General features: G+C 48.6%; 3 protein-coding genes across 7 annotated transcripts in view; all 3 read left to right on the forward strand.

Moving 5' to 3' along the window:
• The window catches only part of SRM (spermidine synthase), a 13,639-nt gene extending 1,019 nt beyond the window's left edge, over positions 1–12,620 (forward strand). The window contains exons 1-9 of one of the 5 annotated variants that reach the window (XR_003254880.1): positions 7–143; positions 244–336; positions 1,506–1,659; positions 2,421–2,504; positions 2,849–2,994; positions 3,929–4,051; positions 4,626–4,883; positions 8,156–8,220; positions 8,842–9,165. Coding sequence is in view for 1 of the 5 variants with exons in the window: in XM_026074109.1 (XP_025929894.1) it covers positions 99–143; positions 244–336; positions 1,506–1,659; positions 2,421–2,504; positions 2,849–2,994; positions 3,929–4,051; positions 4,626–4,643 (663 nt within the window). In the remaining 4 variants the exon portion in view is untranslated. Of the gene's footprint in view, positions 1–6; positions 144–243; positions 337–1,505; positions 1,660–2,420; positions 2,505–2,848; positions 2,995–3,928; positions 4,052–4,625; positions 6,011–8,155; positions 8,221–8,841; positions 9,166–11,867 lie in introns of those variants that run through there. The other 4 variants (XR_003254881.1, XR_003254882.1, XR_003254879.1 and 1 more) reach the window with 4 other exon arrangements.
• LOC112970101 (somatostatin-2-like) lies at positions 11,998–16,429 on the forward strand. Its single transcript, XM_026074110.1, has 3 exons — positions 11,998–12,014; positions 12,611–12,958; positions 16,154–16,429. The coding sequence occupies exons 2-3, from the start codon at positions 12,857–12,859 to the stop codon at positions 16,367–16,369; spliced, it is 318 nt and encodes a 105-aa protein (XP_025929895.1). The 5' UTR covers positions 11,998–12,014; positions 12,611–12,856; the 3' UTR covers positions 16,370–16,429.
• Positions 16,430–16,664: 235 nt separating this feature from the next.
• The window catches only part of MASP2 (mannan binding lectin serine peptidase 2), a 29,281-nt gene continuing 24,153 nt past the window's right edge, over positions 16,665–21,792 (forward strand). The window contains exons 1-2 of the mRNA XM_026074035.1: positions 16,665–16,834; positions 18,643–18,806. The gene's annotated coding sequence lies outside the window, so the exon portion shown is untranslated. The remainder of the gene's footprint in view (positions 16,835–18,642; positions 18,807–21,792) is intronic.

Below are 21,792 nucleotides of genomic sequence, written 5' to 3' on the forward strand. Positions count from 1 at the left end.
CGCGCTTCCCCGCTGTGCCCAGCACCACCTACGGCAACGTGCTGGTCCTGGACGGCGTGATCCAGTGCACGGAGCGCGACGAGTTCTCCTACCAGGAGATGATCGCCAACCTGCCGCTCTGCAGCCACCCCGACCCCCGCAAGGTGAGTCCCCGCCGCGGAGGGAGGGAGGGAGGAGGGGGGGGGGTCGGCGCCGTCCCCGCGCGGGCCCCCCCGCTGACCGCCCGCTTTGCGCCCCTCGCAGGTGCTCATCATCGGCGGCGGCGACGGGGGCGTGCTGCGGGAGGTGGTGAAGCACCCCGCCGTGGAGTCCGTGGTGCAGTGCGAGATCGACGAGGTGCGTGGCGCCCCGAGGCCGGGCGGCGGGCGGCCGCGCTCCGCAGCGTCCCGCGGAGCTGCCGCTTCACCTGCCGCCCCTTGTCAGCGGGGCGCGCGGTTGGCGCGACAGTGGCAGCGCCACCTCTTTGCCTCGCGAGTCATCTACGTGGCAGCTGGCTGCCTTTTTCGTGTGCTTTCTTCCACGCGCACGCGGCGGCRGCGGCCCTTCCAGGCGAGCGTGGGCCGAGCGCAGGATTCGGAGGCTTTTATCCTAGAGGAGGAGGAGAGCTCCGGCTTTGCAAGGGTGCTGCTTTCTCCCCTCTCGTGATGCAGAGCAGAGTGCTTCTCCTGCCGAAGGAAACGGTCCCTTTGCCGAGCGCTCTCCTGCGACTGAAAGCAGGGAATAAACGGGGTATTTGTTTCTGTGAGCAGGTGGGCTGTCTTCCTCCTCCCGGTTAGTTTGCTGTAGTATTGGTATGTTTTTCTAGGAAGTTCTGCTGTCTCCTGGAAGTAAGGCAGCGTTAGGAATGAGAAATGCTGCAGTGGGAGATCCTGTACCCTGCCTGCCAAGCTAAGTAGGTGCACGTGCCTGGTTTTGAACAGGTGTAGCCTCACGTCCCTACCAGCTGTGACAAGTTGGCAGTGTTGGATACAGTTGCTGGACCTAGGGTAGCAGCTCTCTTACTGCAGCAGGTAGCCTGTAACAATTTTAAAAAGAAAACTGTATCTCATGGGGGATTATAATCATAGGGCAGAGCCAGGGATGTTTCTCATCTTGGATCCAGAAACCTGCTGGCATAATTGCATTTAAAAAAAAAAAAAAAGAAAAGTCTTTAGTTGAGATCACCTTTGCAACTGGTATCCCTAGGGAAAAGGAGTATAGAGCAGCCTATCTGTAACTAGATTCTCTTAGTTCCTCAGGGAGCTTTTGAAACTCCAAATTCCTCTTGTTGAGTTTGGCACAGACAGACCAATAGTGTCACTGAGCCCTGAGGCCATAGGAAAGGGCTGAGTGTAGCTCATGGGCTGGAAGATGCTGACAGCTCTAGAGAGTCTAGTTAGTGAGTAAGACTGTGCTGAAGGCATGGAAGGAGATGACTCACATTGTTCTTTCAGCTGCAGCTGCACGGTAGCTTAAGTAGCTCCTTATAGTCCMCACTGACCCCCTTAATGCTCCCTGTGTTGCAGGATGTGATCCAGGTATCTAAGAAATACCTCCCAGGGATGGCAGTGGGCTATTCCAGTGCTAAGCTGACCTTGCACGTGGGAGATGGTTTTGAGTTCATGAAACAAAATCAAGAAGCCTTTGATGTGATTATCACGGACTCGTCTGACCCTATGGGTAAGAATTCTGCCTGTGAAAGGGTACGGCTTTCCTTCCTTTTCTCCTGCTTTTCTGGCCTGCCAGATCTCCTTTAAAGTCACTGACTTAGTTCTTTTGGTAGAGAAAGGGAAGGATGACCACCAGGAAATTGTATTAGCAAGCCTTCAACCAGCTGTCTGTCACATTTCTTTCCTCAAAACCCCATTCCAGCAGCTATTGCTTCTGGCAGTGAGTTGATCCTTGAATCCAAGGATCCCCCGGGGGTGCAGAACCACACTGGCAGCTTTGCACATGTGCTCATTAACGAAGCACTAGCTCACATGCTGCTGGTGTAGCTAACTTGCCTAAAGATGGCTGTAGCGAGGTTGCTGCATTTCGGAAGAAAAGAACTGAGGTAGAGAGGGACTAAATTTAGTTATACTGCCTCATTTCATAACATTGGGTGCCTGAGTCAGCTTCCCTTTTGCTATAGTCAACACAGAGAGAAACATCTCTAAAGGGCAATTCAGAGCAGGAGTTCAGTTTGTACAAATCTTACTGAAGCAAGAGGCAACTGCTAGGACTTTCTTTGGGAAAGGTGCTGGGCTCACTAATGAGGTGTGGGCTGAATCCCAGGCTCAAAACTCTTTGCTTCTACATTATTTCCATCACTGAAAAGCTCTTTGAAATATCTCTTTTCCAGTACAGTCCTCATACAGTGTGGACATTTAGAAAATCTTTGGGAATCTACCTTCTTAGACTCCCTTCCTGACAGATCTCTTTACTCCCTTTTCTCCCAGGTCCTGCAGAAAGTTTATTCAAAGAATCCTACTACCAGCTGATGAAGACAGCTCTGCGAGAAGATGGGATTCTCTGCTGCCAAGGTGAGGTTGCTGTCTTCCCTGGGCAGAAGCTAATGCCAGACCATTGCATGCAAAGTGTGAGGCTCAAAGGGGACTGTTTTCTTGGGGAGACATGACCCAGTGAGTGAAATCCAATTCAGCTTCCAGGTGCAGGAGTATTTTTGATCTGTACTTGTCAGCTCATTAAGTGCTGGACTACGCTTTGTATTAAACTGGCATCTTTTATCTCTGCTCGCCTCTGAACCCACATGAGTTGTGCAGAGTAGAGCAGGTTTGGACTTGGAACCACTGTTAACCTGGCACAGGCTTGTGCAGAGCAGAGGGGGCAGCTCTCACCTGCATCCTGTCTCTCTGCCTCCTTGTAGGTGAGTGCCAGTGGCTGCACCTGGATCTCATTAAGGAGATGCGTCAGTTCTGCAAGTCTCTGTTTCCTGTGGTGGAATACGCCTATTGCACCATCCCCACATATCCCAGCGGGCAGATCGGCTTCATGCTGTGCAGCAAGAACTCGGTGAGTTTCAGGCACCCGAAGTGCTGCTTTTTGTTCCCTGAAAGCACCCGCAGAGCCTGCCTCAGGCCTGCCAGGATGCATCCTGCAGAGCCTGTGCTGTGGCACCGAGCTCTGCCTGCCCAGAAACCTCTGGGCTTGTGCTGGGACCAGGCTGACAGCCGAGGTCCCCAAAGCTGCAATGCAGCCTGCCTCAGTGAAGCGCAGCATTGAGCAGTAATGTAACCAGCTGCTTTAGAAAAGGAAGAGATGGTTTTCTTCTCAGTACAGCAGACTTGGAAGGAAGGAGACCAATATCACTTTCCAAAGCCTGTTCAGGCTTTGGCCTGTTGACACTGGCTGTCGTAAAGTGGGCTTTGGGCATGCTAGATGTTTCGGGGCATCTTCCAGTATGTAGGCCTCCAAATGATGCTCAGTTTCAGCATGTGGGCTGTTGACAGTGAAAAGATCTGTTTCCAGCCACCGACCGGTGAGGGTAACCTCGGCTCTCTCCCTAGTTCTAGTCCTTGCAGCTAGCCTGCAACGCAACTCTCATGTTGGTTTAGGGAGCCAGCTGCACTGCTGCTGCTGCATTTGACTTGTCCGGGGTGCTGGCAGCACGTACCATGCCTGACTTAACACCGATGTGGATTCTGCTCTGAAGCACAAAAGCCTTGCTTGTTAGATGCTCCGGCACAATATGAAAGCTTCATCTGGCACTGCTCACACGCAGCCTGTCCTCGTACATGGACATCCATGAGTAAGGGGTAGTCACACGAGATAGGGAGTGTAAACTCAGGCTCAAGCTGTGCAAAACCTGTGACCTCACACTAGAAAAAAAAAATCATCCATTTTCCTAGGTGTCCTCTTGGTTCTCTGCCATGAATTGGGATGCCCATCCCACAGCCCTTTGCTCATTACCCAAGTGCTACAATGCTACCTGGCTTCTTTGTTGTAGAACACAAATTTCCGGGAGCCTGTGCAGCAGCTCTCACAGCAGCAAGTGGAGGAGAGGAGTCTGAAATACTACAACTCTGACATCCATCGAGCAGCTTTCATCCTGCCGGAGTTTGCACGGAAGGTAAGCAAGGCTGTGCTGCTGCTGTTCCTCCATCAAGACAGAGGTGTGACTTTTCTTTGGCTAGGACTATACAGGGCTGAGGATTTCTTGCAGCCCTAAAGGCTTCTGCAGGCAAGTCAAAGCAGGATAGCATTTTGTATGATACAGCAGAGCATGAATCAGTCTGGGARGACTGGAGTTCAACTACCTTTTGGGCTGGTGTCCCGTGACTTGCTGGCAGATCACTTCTACTTCTCTGACCAAAAACAAGCTTAAGAGCCTGCAGAATTGGTATTTCCCATTGGAAAGCTCCAAAAGTCTTAGATAAAAACTGGGCTGTGGTTTCTGTTGCCAGTTGGGGTAAAGAAAGGATGCTCTGGTGTAGTTCAGTCTGCCTTTTCGAAGGACAGTCTGTATTTCTGCATCATTCCTTCATCTCCTAGCTGGGCTGCAATTGGAGGTTCCAGAAATAGAGGCCTGCTCAGAGAGTCCTAGGGATGAGGGCACTGTGGTGTTTTGAAGCCAAGCATCTACAGAGGACTGGTAGAGCAGTGGCAGGTCCATCTTCACACTTCTGTTCTTTGGCTGTCTCCAGGCCCTGAGTGATGTGTGAGACTTGAGAAGCTGCTTTCTCCCTTCAAGTTGGACCCTGAGATCATCAGTGATGTGGTGGGGACTTTCCCAGCAGACTGCAGATTTGCTCCCCACTGTGCGGGATTGTTTAACCCTTTGCCAGCCAACATTCCTTTTGATGATGTGTGAAAGATGATGGGGCATAAGCCACGTAAGACTATTGAAAAGCTGCAGTGACTTATCGCGTGGGGTCAAAACTGTTCTTTCCAGTACCGGAAACGTAAGATGTCTTTTCTTCCTTTCTCCTCCCCTCCCTACACTTGTTCTATATCCCCTCTCCTTTTTTCCCTCCTCCCCTCAACTGACATGGTATATTTATAACTGACACGTATTTCCATCTGGCGATCTTCTGAAACTTGGGAGGAGTCCAGAAGGTTTGCTAATTCAGCCTTAAACACAGAGAGCAAGAGCTTTGTGTGGAAAGTTAGCCTGCTCTCTCCTAACGGGAGCTCCCTGCTGCTGAGACGTTTTAACTGGTAACGGGTCAGAGCCTTCATGTCCCATTGCCCTTCTGTGACACCTGCACTGCTCTGCAGCACAGTCGGAGAAGTCACAGTGCAAACCGTTGTCATTCACAATAGGTCTCCCTCCAACCCTGATGGAGTAGCAGTATTAAACACCAGCCAGGCAGGCTGGCAGCAAAGTTTTGTGGGTTGTTTTGTTTTGGGTTGTTTTTTTTTTTTTTTTTCAATTGGTTGGAAACAGAAGTGCTGAGGTACGAACAGGCTGACTCCTGTTCTTACCTCTGCCGTCAGAGTGGTTCCAAAGAATGTTTATCAATACAGTGATAGGCGCTTTATATATATAAATATAAATATATATATATATAAAAAAACAAACCTTAGATCCATTGCCTGCTGTACAGTACTGATGAAGGGGAGTCAGTTGTTCTGACAAGACTTTGATCTCAATCATGCTGAGATGCCTCAGGCCTGGGTATTTGCTAGTCCTTAAGAGGCATCATTATTTCCAGTGCTGCCCCCAGAACCCCCAGATGCGTACGTTGTTTTTCATTGTACTCTGTTGTGAGATGGATCTGCCTCCACCTCTTCATTTTTGTTTTAAAGACTCCATGCCACCACTGTGCAGTGGGTATCTTCCCAGCACAACCACTGTGCAGTTGTCACTCCAGTGCAATCAATTAAACACTTGGCTCTGGTTAAGGTGTCATTAGCGTGGGTCAGTATGCTTCTTTGGAAAGAGTATGGGGTGGAAATGGAGATCCTGAATGTCTGCTGTGCTTGTCAGAAGACATCCAAGGGCACTCTCTAGGTGGTCTGACTTCCTCTCTCCCTTGTCTCTAGGGATGACAAACATCATCAAAAATAAACTCTGAAGAGTGATACAGTTGTTTGTACTGTGTTGTAACTTTACTTCGTAACAACTCCAGCTTCTGTCATCCTCTATCCTCTAGAAATCAGTACCCTCTATCCCAGCTATTCTCTAGTCCAAACTGCTTCTGGTCTGGCTTTTCAAGCTATTCTCTAGCTGCCCATCTCCCTGCAAGCATCGCTTGGGTCCTGTCAATCACTGGCCCCACTCAGTTGCACCATCTTTTCCTCTGCAAAAATTGCTGTGGCTAAGTGGCTCCGTGGGTCCGAGCCTTGCACTGGACTCAAGCTGCTGAACAAGCTAGGAACAGTCACTAGGTGGCATCAAGAGAAGCCAAGAAAAGGCTGGTTGCTCTGAGAGACACTTTTTCGTTTGGTAAGAGAAAACAAGGAGGAACAGAGTTCTGCAATGGTTGGGATTGAGCTTTGCCATAACTGTGACCATATAAACAGCATAGTTGATGCAGCTCCTGAGTGCCTTCAGCAAGGGACCTCCTTAGTGTCAGTTTTCCCTTCTACTTTCTTCTCTTTCTGATGAGACTTACTACTTCACTTTCCCAATTTCCTCTTTTGCTACCAGTATCAGCACAGCTTCTTTGTGGTCTAAAGATATTGCAAAGCATTGCTAAGTTGCAGAGCTGAGTCTGGATCTCCTTTGTATTCTTGGGTGTAATCTTGGTTCTGGTGAAGTTCTCCACACATCTTGCCTCTTAATTGTCTGGGATAACTGTCTCCTTCCCTTTCTCCCACAGCTACTGATTAGTTAAATCTGTCCTTCTGCAGAGGGCTATTTGTGCATTTACATTGCTCAAGTCTTTATAAAGAACAGACCAGTACTGTAGGCTGGTTCTAGCTACTTCTGTTTAAATTGCTGTGCACCTGAGCCCCATTCAGCCCTTCATCCTTGACAGAAAACTACCTCTAGCATCTTCTCCTCTCTCCTGGAATGGGAATCAAGGCCAGGACTGTAGTCCAGGAAGGCCTTAGAGCAGCTGCCAACTAGTAACAAATTCAAGGCTTCCACCCAGCCTGGGTGAGTACAACAGTGCCCAGGAGGGGAAGAGCTCCATCAGTCCTGTTACTAACCTCTGTGCAGCCAGTTCTTCCTTCTGTTTCCCTGAGCTCTCTCCAAAGCTGTGAGTGAGTGGCCCAGGCAATTGGCCAGCAACAAGAGCAGGAAGACGAGGCTGTTTGCCATCCAAATCATACATGATCTATCCACAGGGTCCTATATATAATTTCTGAGAAATTCTAAATCACCGTTACTTATAGGCAGTTCCAAATGCTTCAGCGCCTTGCAACAGGTGAAGATAAAGATCAGTGCCTGAATCAAGCACTCATTAACAATGCAGCAAAAGTGGGAACAAGAGTTTGTGCGTCTATAGCTGGTTCCATGTGAGCAGCTCCAAGCACTTTATGACTGTTGAAATGAAAGTCACCCCTGGGCTGAGAGCTGCCATGAGGTCTACATGCTGCTTAAGCTGCTAGAACAGTATTTGGCATGGCAGTCATCTGTCAGGCAATTGCGTGTCTGCAGATTGATTATCCCTTCCACAGATGCGCGAGGTCTGAGCTGTTGCACTGCGGGATGCTGTAGCACAGGAAGCTGGGGTTTCAGAAGAGACTGGCAATTTGGGTTATGCCCAACAGGAGAAAACTAACGGGGCCTCGTACATAATTGAGCCCTGAACACTCAAAAGCAATCTTTGCAGTGTCTCTAGGTGGGCAACTAAAATACTTGAGTCACTCTTTTGGAGTTTTAGCTGGCTTTTGCCCAAGGCTAGTCATGTCAGGCTGTTCATAAGCAAAGCAAAGATCCACAAAGATGCCGTTTGTGTAGACATGCTGCAGTCATGTTGCAGCACCTCATTAAGCCAGGAGCTGTGCGATCAGGGATAGGCCTTGTCCCAAGTAGCTTACAATGCAATATCGGAGCAGGTGGAGGCAGGCGAGGGAGCAGAGCCTGATGGGCTTCAGCACACCAACTGCCTAAGCCTCTTGGCACCTTTTGAACGGTGTCAGACTCCCTGCCCTGTGCTTTATTCATTGAACCAACAATTTTTAGAACTTCAGAAAACAGCTTAAAAAAATTAAGAGAAATCTTTTGCCTGTATCTCTTGAGCCCTTTCAGCCAGTTAATTGGCATGTCTTATTCATCCAGAGCTTACGTTATCGAGGCCTGGCTGAATTATTGATGGAGCTTGGCTGGAGCAAGAGACTGCCAAGGTAAGAATGAGAATTCATCTTTCATCAGAGAGCAGCAGCCTCAATAAGCAAACAGTCAAAAAGTAATAACAACTGCCATCAAGTTCAGGGAGAGGCAAGTTCTTCTGATAAAATGGAAGGTGAAAGAAGAGGTAAAAGTTTGGACGAAAGCCTGAAGCAGCAGCTCAGGTCCAGACAAAGAGAGTCAGACAAAATGTCATTAAAAAGTAAAATGAGAAATTTACCCAAATTAAATGCTGAGAAGACTAAGTAAAGCTCTTCTCCGGCCACGTACTGGAGGGAGTTAAACGCTTTTAAAATATGCAAAAGGTGGGGAATTAGAGCCAGGGAATTTCAATTATGGAACAGTGATGTGTGTAGCAGATAAAGGCAGGGGCATTATTACAAGCGTTAAGGCTCTCAGCGGCAGGCCTTTCAAGGACGCCAGCTCCGTGGCGAATAGAGTTTGAAGGGCCTGTTGCGAAGGAGGAGAGCTGGCCCCAGAGCCTGCCGGCAGCCGGGGGGCTGCCCTCTCCTTGGTACTGAACGGCGGCCGCCCCGCCTCGCCGCAGCCCGCCGCCGCTCTCCTCTGGGTCATCTCTGCAAGGGAACTTGCTTAACAAAGCTAATTCTGCATGCCAGGAATAAGGGCGGGATGATGTATGCGGTGACCCTGCACGTGTTTCGTCCCCCTTCAGCTGTGAAAGAGGAATAACCGGAGGCTCAGCCTGTGTGCAGCGTGTGAATCCGTGCCTGAGGCTCTCCAAGCGGAGCCGTCTGTTCTGCGCACTGACAATCTCTCAGTCCCGTGTGTTAGCGTCACCGGTCAGCTCTTTCTGATTGAATTCCCACACGGCACGGTGCATATGCAAGCCCTCAGGAAATCCAAGTGGCAAAAAGCCATTTCCATCCAAGTCTGGTCCAGACAGCCTTGCCACCACAAGTCTGGTGGTCTCAGCTGTAAAGGTCAGTTCATATGTCAGTAAGCAATAACACCAGTGTCATCAACCTGCTTCACAGCTTGAAATGCCTCCTGCTTGGAGCCAGGCAAAATATTTTCAGTGGAAAATGGAGGTATTTTGAAATAGAAGTGTTTCATAGCAACTAGTTGATTTTTTTGAGGATGATTTTTGGTGGAAAAACTGAAATGTGTAACTTTGCATGCCTATTTAAATAACAAAAAGCTTTGAATGTAGCACCGAAGCGTTACACTCGCCCTCCCTTCATCCTCCTCCAGCCCCTTTGGGGTCGCTGGACAGAGAAGGCAGCACAACTCCCCCAGGTCCACCTCCCTCGAGAGCTTTAACAGGCTTGTAGTCGTGCATGCTCTGACAGCAGCATCCCTGCGGTACTCTCCCTCCTCCTCCCTGCACCTGCTCCAAGCTCTTACAGAGATGAGTGGGGAACTGTAGGCTCCAGCCCACGCTGAGGCAGTCTCTTCCTTGGGTTCGTTAGATTAGTGCCGATGAAAGCCATGGCTGGAACGGCCACCTGCATGCTTCTCAGAGGCCCCCGGGGAAGGCGATGCTGTTACTAAGGGAATACTGCAAGCCTGGCTTGATAAATGAGCTGTGATTTCAGTAAACAAATTGGCTTGCCACTGACAACTGACTATTGCTTTATTTATTGTGTTGCCCTTTGCCACTAAGGGCCCTTAAGGGTAGAGAGAAAGGGTTCCAGTGATGGGAGAGCAAAAGCATTTGAACCCTTCCTTCAGCTGCAATTGAGTTTCTCACCTTTGGGAACCAGACTTTGATCTAGGCGCCTRGTGCAGTTCTGCTACGTGCTTCAAGAAAACATGGGGATCTGAACTCAGACCAGGCAAGAAACAGGCAAAAGACAGCAAACATCCAGGCCACAGAGAAAAGCAATTGAGAAATTACCTCATTCCTCAATGTGGCATTTGGTGCCAACCAYGGTGTTAGCTTTGTATTCTGGCACTGCTGAGACAGTGCTGAACAGATGCACTGAGGAGAGGGCAGGCAACTCTTCCCTCAAAGACCAAACCTGTCCCCCTGCGTATTACTTGTTCGCTCTCAATCACAACAAGAAGGTGGCTGTGTCACCTGGCTGTGCCAGGATATTCTGCTGTGTTCCTGAACCAACCCTGCATCTCTCTGCTGAAGCCATGCTGTGAGCCAAAGTCCTTGTTGTCTAGCCAGGCCTTTTCAAGTCACCCTCTATGCTGAACTTCCATCTAGAGCATGCCCTCCTTTACCAGGCTCCCACAGATATCTTCCCGGTCATGCTGATTTCAGATAGATCCACCCTAATTGTAAAGTGGCAGACACCCTCTCAAACCATGTGTGACTGGACAGAAGAGAGCATCTAGGAGGAAGACTTCTGAAGGGTGAGTCAGATAATTGAGAGAGAGAAAATGGTAAGAGGAAATCAAGGCAAGAATTGTCAGAAGTGTTTATTCCTCCAAGGGAAGATCTTAAACTTCCCTGTACAGAGCAATGGGTGTTTAAGGGTTGGTAAAAGAACAATTAGGGCCTTCTTAAAGGTCAGAGAGCCAATGTGACAGGGAATAGGGAACAGTGGGAATGAAGAGCAATCCTGGACTTATGTGTTCATCTCTTTTCAGTTACAAAAAAGAGCAAATTTTATCACCATAAGGGCAGAGACACCAAGCCTTGCCCAGGAGAGAAATATATATTTTGGTTGCAGTGTGCTGGTCAACAGGGCCACAGGTTTGATGCTGGCATGTCTGGGCAGAAACTGTCTCCCAAGCCAACCCCCTTAAAGAGAAAGCTATTATTTTATTACTGCCCTTTAATCCTAGGGCAGACGCACTGTTTACATTCCTGTGGACCCCCTAGAAGATGATTTCTYGCTCAGTACATCATCCCTTTCTGGTAGAGAAGCATCGTCCTGCACAACTACAGTCATCCAAACTGCCTCCTGGGATGTCGCTTTGTCTTTCTTGCTCTTCTCAGCTCACACATCAAGTCCCCTTTGCATCTCCCCTCCAGGCACACTTGTGATGCCATTCACTCAGTGAGGCATTATAGAAAACTCTCCATTCAGAAGGCAAAGCTCCACACAAAACCATATTTAATAAAACAAGCAGTTTGGTTAGACCAGATGGCCCTCAGCATGGAGACCTGGCTGCACAGCCTCTGTGGTCTGTCTAGCTTTTGGGCTAATAGGCCCATGAGGTTTAGTCCTGCCTCATAAGCAACAGTACAGGATCCAACTCCTGCCTGCCTGTCAGCCCAGCCACATCTCATGCTCACAGGTACATGCCCTTCATTTCTCTTGAGCAGTCGACTGTGCTTTCTCCATTTGCTGTCCTCCCACTTTTACACCTACTCGAGCAAATCGGCTGTGGGTCAGTTAGCAAGTCCCTGCGATTTGCTTACTCACTGGAGCCTGGTACTTGACTGCTGTATCTCAAACCCCAGACAGGCTGGAAAGTGTATGACAGAATACATTATGAAGGTAATAGCATACATTTTCATAAACTAGCAAGATCAATTTAAAAGGAAACAGGCAAGGTTTCATCTGAAACCGATGTGTGGAAGCCAGCTTTCACAACAGTGGATGAGAAGCAATGAGGTTACAAAGCTTTCTGATGAAAACTCATTCCTAGAAATTGCTGGATTGCTACCTTTCCCCAAAAGTCCGCATCACTCAGAAAAGTTCTTTTTCTTTGTATCTTTCAGTGAGGGAATCCAGTGTTTCTTTTAAAATAGGCATGGAAGAGACAGCATCTTTTGTCTCTGAGCACCCAGAGTGGTATAACTGGCGTTAGGAGCTGGATTGCTTGAAGGGAAAGATTGATCATGCTGCTTCCAGGAACTGTGATGCTGGTAAGGGGCAGGAATGGGGAATGGGCTTTTCTGCCTTCTGGTTTTCGTTCTGCCACAGCATCCTCTTGGCCAGGTCAGTTGCCTGTGTTTTTGTATGTGTTAAATAAGGATAACAATTTAGCTCTTGGCTATGGGGGTTGGTTGTTACAGTCAGAGGAGGACTTGCTCTTGGGTGTGTGTCTCTGGAGAAAGGCTTGGTGGTGAGAGAGAGATTATATTACTGCATAGCTGCAGTATGCTCCTCTGTATCCCCATGTTACCATAATGAGAAAGCCAGGCAAATTGGGATTCCACAATAAGATGCATCATTTGAAGCAGAGATCCTGATCCAAAAACCCCTCGAGTCTGGAACTGCTTGGACACAAGGGCTGAGGGTCCAAGCCCATATCTCAGTATTGGTGGCCAGAAGTTCTACATCTTCCCTCTGAATCATCCAGCATTGGCTAGAGGTTTGTGCAAGCTGCTGGCCTGTTCTGGCCAGCATTATCTTCCCAAGAAGAATTTGGCTAACTAGGGGAGGCACAGATAGCGCCTACAATTTCTCGGGGTGAAGAGACAGCATGTTACTGGAGAATCCCAAACCCTCGCTTCCTCAGGCTCTGCAGGTCTGGCACATGGAAAGCCCAGAGGCACTGAAGTATCCCACTCAAGCAGCCAAGTGTTAACAACCTCTCCAAAGTCTAATTTGCCTTTGATATAGACTTAATTGTCTGCGTCACCCACCAGGCTAGGGGGAGGGCTATAAAAGGGGCTGCAGCCATTGTCTGAGGCAGAAGAGAGCCCAGAAACAGCTCCCTCTCCGAGTCTTCCTAACTGAGCACGGTAGTCACAGGCTGTACATCATGCAGCTGGTGGCCAGCCTGGTGTCCGTTCTGCTGCTGGTGTGGAGCGTGAGAGCCACTGCGCTGCCCGGAGAAGAGAGACTCGCGTTACAGAACAGTAGGGTGAGTATAACGCACCCTGTGCAGGAGCTGGGTGGGACAGGAGCACGCAGGAGCAGCCTGGAGCCAGGGAAGGGCAGAAAGGGCAATTGGGCATTACCTGATGCAACCTCTTCTACCTCTATATTGCAAGGCACTACAGCTTCCAGCGCTGCTGAAGCAGGAGCTATTACTACAGCTTAAGAGATGGTTTATTTAGGAAAGGTACCAGGACAGACTCCAGTGAGCTGCAAAAGTGAAGTCTGAGCTAAGCAAAAACTGGCAAAGAAGAGAACGGAACAGACAGGAGAAGGAGAAAATAAGGTTGCTGAAAGAGTACAGTGTGAGAGAATGAAGCAGAGTACCAGGGAGAGAAAGAAGGGAAAAGATATGTAATTGGTAAAATGATCAAGGGAGATGATATTTTAAATAGGACCCATGGGAAGGACAAATGTTTAAAAGATGGGCTCAGTAGAAAAGTAACAGAGGAATAATAAATGAAGTAATTATATCAGAATAAAATTGCTTTTTCCAGAGTAGTATTCACAAGGGGAGTTATACCGACATAGTTCTGCTAGAATAATTACACTCTGGACCAGCACAGCTCTTTGCAGTGGCAGAACTTATTATAGCAATATAATTATCCTACCAACCAGCAAAACTGCAATACTGTAATAGCTACAGCACTGTAATAACTTTGTTTTGCTGGACTATTTCCCCAAGAGGCCAGAGGGGTAGGAAGCAATACCATAACATAATCACAAGAAAGCTCCCTGTGCCGTTTGCCCCACCGTTTTCCTCACCTGCTTGCTCCTTGCCATCCGTTAGATCCTCCGAGCTGTGGTTAGCCGTGCGACTCCCTGCCAGTCCAGTTCATTGCTGTATCCATAATGTTGCTGTTATTTCAGTCCTGGACAGGAGCTACCCAGAGAAGTGAAGGATCCCAGTGCTGGTCTCAAAGGCACTAACTTCTCCTTTGCGCGTATCCATATCATTCTTTCTGTCTCAGCATCGGCACCAGCTCATCCATCAGTGTCTTATTGCTTTCGGAATGGGCTCACATCCCATTAACAACAAAACTGGCTGTGAGAAAGAAACATACACAGTGTGAGGTACTAGGGATAGCGTTCTGCTAGAGATCAGGGCTTCTGCAGCTGGCTGAGATTAACCCTTCTGGGGATAACTAAACTTTCAGCTGTAGATTCTTACAATAACAAACCCATACTTAAAAAATGAACTCCTCCTGAGAAGCGCAAGCTGCTGGAAAAAAAGAAACAAGCTGTGTGGAACAAATAACTAAGTAAGGCGTTGGTAAAAATTAAAATAATGCCTCCAATATCTATCAAAATAGATATAATGATTCTCTTTAAAGCATTTTACAAACTGAAAAATTGTTAGATACTGATGAATCAGTATTTACAGTCACCATTGCTGTAACTCAGACAAATCTCTTTAACTGTGAAGTATGATAGCTTATACATAGAATCCTGGCATAAAACATGTAAAAATGCAGAAGAAGGATGTGTGCATTCTGACACGCTGGTAGTAGTACAGTGAATTGGGCATCAACCTCAAGGCGTGCCCACAACCCACCAGTGCCAAGATCCCTAGCTGCTGCCAAATGAGTCTTGGTCTCTTGCAACTCAGGAGCAGCTATCAGAAAAAAGGATATTAGCAAAGGATCAGTGCAGGGCAAGAGCTGCCTAGTTCCACTAATAGCCACAACCGATCATGCGTAGGGAATATCCTCTAACAGCAGGCTGAGCTTTTCCTTCCCACCTCCGAGTCTGAAGTAGCTAGTTCATCTCCTGAGAGTTTTAGTACAGCTATTTTATTTCTCTTTACTAAGGATCTGAATCTCTAGCAGATGGCTCTAACGTCACAGAGCTCATCTGTAGCAGATATCTCAAAACCTAGGGCTTACAGCTAGGAAAGAAGCTCATGAGGAAGGCATGACCCAGGGGATGTGTTCAGCTGGGTTCCCCAGCCTGTTTCCCTAAGGCTCAGACATTTCTGTACCGGCAGCATGGGAATGGGAATCAGGATGGACACAGGCTGGCTTTTATCTTTATTTCCACTACAGACAGCATCTAACTTCTCTATGCCTCAGTTTCCACTGCCTGGAAACAGGATAAGTAATTAGTGGGTAAGGAAATGCTTCAAAAACATCCACAAACATTCTGTCAAGGAAACCCAGAATAATTGCTGCTACCTGTATTTCTCCATCTTTTGAGTTGCTCACCAAGTAGCCCTTAGTAAATGAACCTGTCAATACCAGTGCGGACAGAGACAGYGGGCAGACAGAATGATCCCGGCAGTAACCATGGCATTTCTGCGAATTCACACAAAAATTCACTTCAAAGATCCCCATCCATGTGGGAAACGGGATCTGTTCCTGTCAGACTCTCTGTCCAGCTAAGCCGGTACCAGCTGTCTCTGCCAATGAGTCACAAAGACCAGGAATATTCAGGCAAGGTCAGATTTGCTTGATATGAAGTTAAGAGAAACGTAACTCACAGCTCTTGTTACTGATGGAAATCCCTCAAGCCCAAAACCACAGTGCTCTGAAACTGCTCTTACAAAGGGATGGAGCCGAGCAACTCCTCTTTCATTCTGCCTTCCCCCAAGTTCAGGCTATTGCCCCACCTTCTTGAAATAAAAGCTGTTTCTACAGATTAAATATTTTGTTTCAGGTATTTGGGGCTTCTCCTCCCCCTCAGCCCAGCCCTCCCCTTGTTGCATGCAACTCCCAGCGTTTTACCCAGGGGGTTGCAGTCTCAGATACGCTTCATCGAGTAACACAGGGGACGCTCCACCTTCTCCCTGACCTTCCCAAACGGGAGCGGGGGCTTTCCAGGAGAAAAGGCAGCTTGGCATTCACTGACACTTAATTACTGCAGGCAGCTAGGGACTTTGCAGCTAATTTGCGCCTATTTGTTAGCAGCTCTTTTCCGGTTATGATAACGCACATATGCCTTTCTCCGTCCAGTTAGCTGGGCAAGGAACAGGGGATGGGAGGAGCGGCCCGGGCAGCCACAAATTCCTCAGCACCTAGCACCGCTCTGCTGTGGCCCTTATTTATTCCTCAGTTTCCCCAATTGCGAGGCGGGGTGAGATTTAAGCAGGCGTTAAGCTCTGCACGGCCTGGTGGCAGGTCCTTCCCTTCGCCCCCCGAGGGAGCAGGCTCTCACCTCTTGCCCCGCTGCTCTCTGCCCGCAGGAACAGACCAGAGTGCGGAAAGACGCCCTGCTGAAGATGCTGGCGGGCCTGCTGGAGGGCGTGGACGCGGGGCGCGAGGCGGCCTCCCCGGACTTCGAAGAGGAGGGCAAGCTGGAGGAGGAGCGGGCCGCGCTGGGGCGGCTAGCCCAGCTCTCGCAGCGGGACCGCAAGGCCCCCTGCAAAAACTTCTTCTGGAAAACCTTCACCTCCTGCTAGCCCCCGGCCTGGCCTCGCCGCGCCCGGGCTTCGCGCCCCCGCCCCGGCCGCCCCTAGTCACTCCCCCACCCCCGGAATAAAGCATGGCGCCTCGGGGACCCGTGTCCGCCTCTCTGTGCCCCGGGCGGGGCGGCGCCGCCGGCCGGGGAGGGGCGGGTCCTCGGCGGTGGGAAGGGCTCGCGGCAGCCGTTGGAAGCCGTTGGGACCGTTGGAGGCGGCGGCSGCGGCCATCTTGGGCAGCAGCCATGGTGGGCGGCCGCCATTTTGGGAGGGCGCCTCGCAGCCGCCTGCGCGCGAGGGTGGCCCGGGCTCCTCGCCCGAGCGGAGCGGAGCGGCCCGGCGGGGCCCTGCCCTGGGCCGCAGGAGTCGCGACTGTCCCCTCCGAGGAGGAGCCCTTCTGTGGGAGCAGGGGCGCGGCCGTTCCCGAGGGCGCCGTGGCTGCTCCCTCTGCCTCGGAGGGACCAGGTGGGTCGGCGCGTCCGCGGCCTGCTCCCGGGCCCCTTGTTTCGCCCCGGCCGTGCTCGGGCCCCGGGTGTTGTGGCCAAGCGGGGAGAGCCCTGTGCTTCAGTGCCCCGGCAGGAGAGAGGGCTACACCGGGCTGTGGGGAGGGCGGTGGGCCAGCGTTTTGTGTGTGGACGTGCTGTCCCCCGCCTGCGCTCACCAGGGTGGCGCCTGGGCTGGGCCTCAGGGGCTGCTCATCCCCTCCACGCTTGCCCTGATCGCGGGGAGAAGCGGTCGTGCGGGAGGACGGTCCCCTGGGCTCCTTCCCGTGCCCGCTGTGGCCTGGGGGTGGATGCCTGAAGTGCCAGGCGGTGCTCGCAGCTGCCGCCGCGGCCCAGGGATTGCCGAAGGTGTGCGAGGGGGTGTGCATCCGGCTCGTGGCCGGCCAGCTCTGCTTCGACACCAGGTATCCCCGCAGCAGGTCCCCGGGTGCTCCGGGGCCGTATCTGTGTCTGAAACGCTGGGGTCTGTAATGGAAACTGGCCGAAATAAACCCACTGTGATCCACGGTCCTGCAGCAGCTCTGACTGCTCCTGGTCCTGTTGCAGTTTCTTGGTGTCCTGTGATTTTTTTTTTTTCTGTTATTTTTCTTCAGTCAGGACATTTCACCCTGTGAAATGTGAAACATGAAATTCTATTGCTCAATTTGGTTTAATGCTTAACAGTAACAGGTTGAGTTCTGGAGCTGAGCTACATTATTGGGAACAATCACACATAGTAGAGACTCCAGCTATGTGATGCTATTGAGCCTGTTTCCAAGGCCTGGTTTGCCACCACTGAGAACTGAAAAGTACCTATTTCAAGTGGCTTGTTTTTGAGCCTTCACACTTTGTTTTTTTTTGGGGGGGGGCACTGACCATGAGGGGGGTCTCATCTCCATAGCATTTTGGATTAATCAGCAGCCAGCCTGTTTTCTTACAGTTGAAGTAACACTTCCCACTCCCCCCGCTCTCTCTGAATAATGAGTGATACAACCACTCGGGCACCCAGACGGGCTGGCTTGTCTCTGCCACTTTGCTCTGTGTCAGGCTGCATTTTCACTGCCTCGTTTGCCATAGAAGTTTCTGGCTGTGTTTCTCTGGCTTGCAGGAGGAGTTAGAGCCCTGTGGCTTGTTTTATTTTTCACTCCATAATGAAAAATAAGATCCTTGCTGGGGGAACTCAGTGACTCAGTGTATGGGTAATGGGATATGGAGCTTTCCAACTGTGTTGCCAACAGCACCCAGCTGGGACACAGGCARCTTGGTTTTATGCCTTGCTTTGCTGCTGGCTTTCACATTTTGCTGTTGCTTCCCTTTCAATACCTCAGTTTCCCTGTCTTTAAAATGGGGTGATGACTCTCTACTCTGTGTGTGTGTGTGTRTATRTGTGTRTRTATAYAYAYATATATATATATATATATATATATAWAAAATCTTTTTAAAAAAGACGTGGATGATGAGTGCTGTATAAAGCTAAATATTACTGCTGTTGTTACTAAGACCTGTTTAGCAGTATGAGAACAACCAGGATAATAATTCATGAGATTTCTTTTCATAAGAGTTGCCATATTATCTATCGTTAAATATCGTCTCTGATAATGTTCAAGACAGTGTGTGGTGCAAATGAGAAACCCCACAGCATAGGGACATAAGAGATTGTCCCTAATAGAGACTGCCTGTTCAGCAGACTATGCATGCTGTATTATTTAATGGTTCCTGGAAGAGAGGAGTCGGGCTGCTCTCAAGGTTGGAAGTTAAGTTGGAAGTTGAACTCTTCTTTCATCCCTGCAGCTGGTTCCTGCTAATGCAGGCTGAGGCACGCTGGCTGAGCACCAAGCAGGAAGTCTGCGCAGCCAGTGCACGTGCTGTGGATAGGGGCCAAGACAGTTGAGCCAGCTTCTTTCATCAGTGCTGAAATCGGTGCTTGCGCTGGATTTGGTTTTGCAGTTTCCTTGGTAAGTTAGTGTGTTGAGACTGAAGCAATGCTGGATCCTGCCTAATGGTGGTGTTTAATATTAGGGAGCTTACATGATAAATCGGGTTCAGTGGTGGGATATAGTGAAGGGTTATAGGTAGTGTCATCTATGGGTATTTACTATTTAAATGTTTCACAAAAGAATTGGGAATCTTCTAGTGGTGTATGTCAAGGAGAAGGGAGAGATTTGTGGGGCACCCTGTTTGTTTGTTCTTTAAATATAATAGCCAGTGCATTTTAAAATCTCGTCACAGCTCAGAATGATTTTGTGTGTGTATGAGCAAATGGATAATACATATGAACTATCTCCAGATCTTAAAGTCAACTAGCACATGCAGTGCTGACCTCTCCTAATTCAGTGTATGCTACAGTGTTGTTCACTGAATTAATTTTTTTTTTTTTAACTGCAAGCTAGTTCATGCTTATGCTTCAAGCTGTGGGCAAGTGAAGAAATTATCAAGGGGACAAGCTCAGCTGTGAACCTACAGCATATTATACCCATGGGTAACTCTGTGTGTGCACATCCTATCCCGTGATAAATATGAAGTAGTTTAAGGTAACTTACTCCTCAATGAAAACAGAGTAAACCTCATTTGCTCTGAGATCAAAGTATGCGTGTATGTGGGCAGATACCACAGAGGAACTAGCTAGGTATTAATTTGAAACTTAGTATCCTCCATGGTGACTTGTTTGTATGTCCTTTTAATAGTGAAGATAATGTTTTAATATATGCTGCCCAGGTAAGCTAGTGGGGGAGTCAATACTGTGCTGTGTGCATTTTCAGTCTGGGAGAGTGGAGGGATATATAATTAGACCAGACTTGACAAAGGTACTGGCTGGCAAGTGGAGTTAAATCTAGTGGGGACAGACAGGACTGTCTAGGCTGATGGACTTAAATCTGTCGCTCTCAAACAATGCATGGCCTATGAGGCTCCTCTAACATTGATTACATCCATAGAAAATTAAGGTTAAGCCTAAGATTGCAGGGAGAATCAAGTACAAGGTTGACCAAGGTGTCTTTTGTCTTATGTTGCTATCTATCTTTGGCTCTGCTCAGAGACTCTGAGCATGTGTATTTGAAAGGCAGTAAGTCCATTAAAAAAAAAAAAAAAATCTTGGGGTTGATGGGTTATGAATAGTCAGATATGGACTTGGACAAGCTGGAAAAAGAGCAAGCAGGTTTGTACCAAAGGGGAATTCTTTTTCTCTTCACTCAGTCTAGGAAATTCTGCTATTGCTCTTGGCTATAACTGAACACAGTGGCTCACAGAARGTATCTTGACAGCATGCTTGTTTCTGACAGCCTTCATCTGATGAGTTGGTTGTTTAGACAGTAACAAACTGCAATGTCCCTGTGATACAGAAGCGCAGCTATTCTTGTTTCTCTCTCTTGGCAATATAGGCTAAGAGATTTGCCTCATGCCTTGGGCTTGGTTGTAGGAAATTTGGAGACTGATCCAAGAGACTTTGCTCCGTGTCATGTTCTAACCATGATGCCACACAGGCTTCTGCCTGGGGTTCTGTGGACTCTTCTGCCAATCTGTTTTGTTGAGTGGGAGTAACACAAGTCGAATAAGCCATTTTGTTCATTTTCTCTTTATTACTCAGTGTATATAGCTTTTTCAGTGACCTTGCTTTCTGAGCTCTGAAAGCTTCTCTTACTTGTGAAGTGGGCTCTGAAGATTTAACTTCAGTTACTTCTCTGAGCTCCCGTATTCGCAAAACCCTCAGCAACAGCAGGCCGTGAATGATTTTGTATCCTGTGGGTATCCAGCGAAAGAAGCTACTGTCTTGACTGTTCAGAATGCACAGTAACTTCATGTAAGACATGTGCAACATAGGAAATTCTGAGCACAAATGACCTCTTGGTGACTTGGGAAGATGTCTTATACAACGCTTTTTTTCCCCCCCCTGTTTTTGCTGAGCCCGGATAGAACTTGCAGAGATTTGAGAGGGGAATGCTGGGGAGCAAGATGGAGTAGGCAGTGCACTGTAATGCCTGTGTTTGCTTTTGTAGAACAGGTCAGAAGGATAGGCAGTGTTACATATTGTGCTTTTTGGTGAAACTGTATGCTGCAAATGCCGGAGAGGTGGGGAATCAGAACGTGTTCTCTGCTGCTCCAGGAAGGATTTAAGAGATGTAGCTTTCCTTCAGAGATTCATAAGGAGTAAAGGTTAGAGTTACCATTAAGGCAATGGTTATTTTACAGCCTGCCCGAGATGTGAAGCTGAAATGCAGGTAGGTAGAAATTGCTTATCCAGAGATACACAGCAAACTGGGACTTGTCAGCATAGAGGAAAATTCCAGACTGAAGATTCTGACAGGACATTACTACAGAATAGCTGTTCTGGTTAAAGTTGCTTTTTATTTCATAATAATTACTGAGTCTCTAAAACAGGAAATAGTTGAGAGTCACAGGGCATATGTAGTGTGAGAGAGATGGAAACTAATGCAGAACAGCACGTTGCTGTTAATCACCTTGCATGAATAAGCCCTTTGCAGAAGACTGGGAATAGAAGCAGAGACTCTAGAAGCTATCAGCCTGTAATCCAGACTGCTAAGGAGCAGTCATACCCTACRCAAAAGGAGATTGATTTCACTACCTGCACTGAGCCTTTGAGCCGTCTTGCAACAGACATGTCTGATCTATGTATTCCTCTTCGCTGACTCCAGCACCTCTGGAGCTGACTGAGCTCTCATTCCTATATTCATACCTCGTTTTGCAGCCTTGAGAGAGAAGTACCTCATGAAGCAAGCCAGGATTTCAGTCTCTTAAGATAGGAGCTTTGGAGAGAGCGATTTGAACCAACATCAGCCTCTTCCAGTCTGCCTCCCACTTGTTAAAATTATGTAGGGCTTGCTGAAAGTCTCAGAGGAAGAATTTAGGAGGTGAAGGAAATCTGAACAATTCAAATGCATCTCCTCCTCCTCTTTGGAGAATGTCTTAGTCTTAAGTGATAGGCTA

This window comes from Apteryx rowi, unplaced genomic scaffold (genome assembly GCF_003343035.1).
Source record: "Apteryx rowi isolate R43461 unplaced genomic scaffold, aptRow1 scaffold_38, whole genome shotgun sequence".
Lineage (NCBI taxonomy): Eukaryota > Metazoa > Chordata > Aves > Apterygiformes > Apterygidae > Apteryx > Apteryx rowi.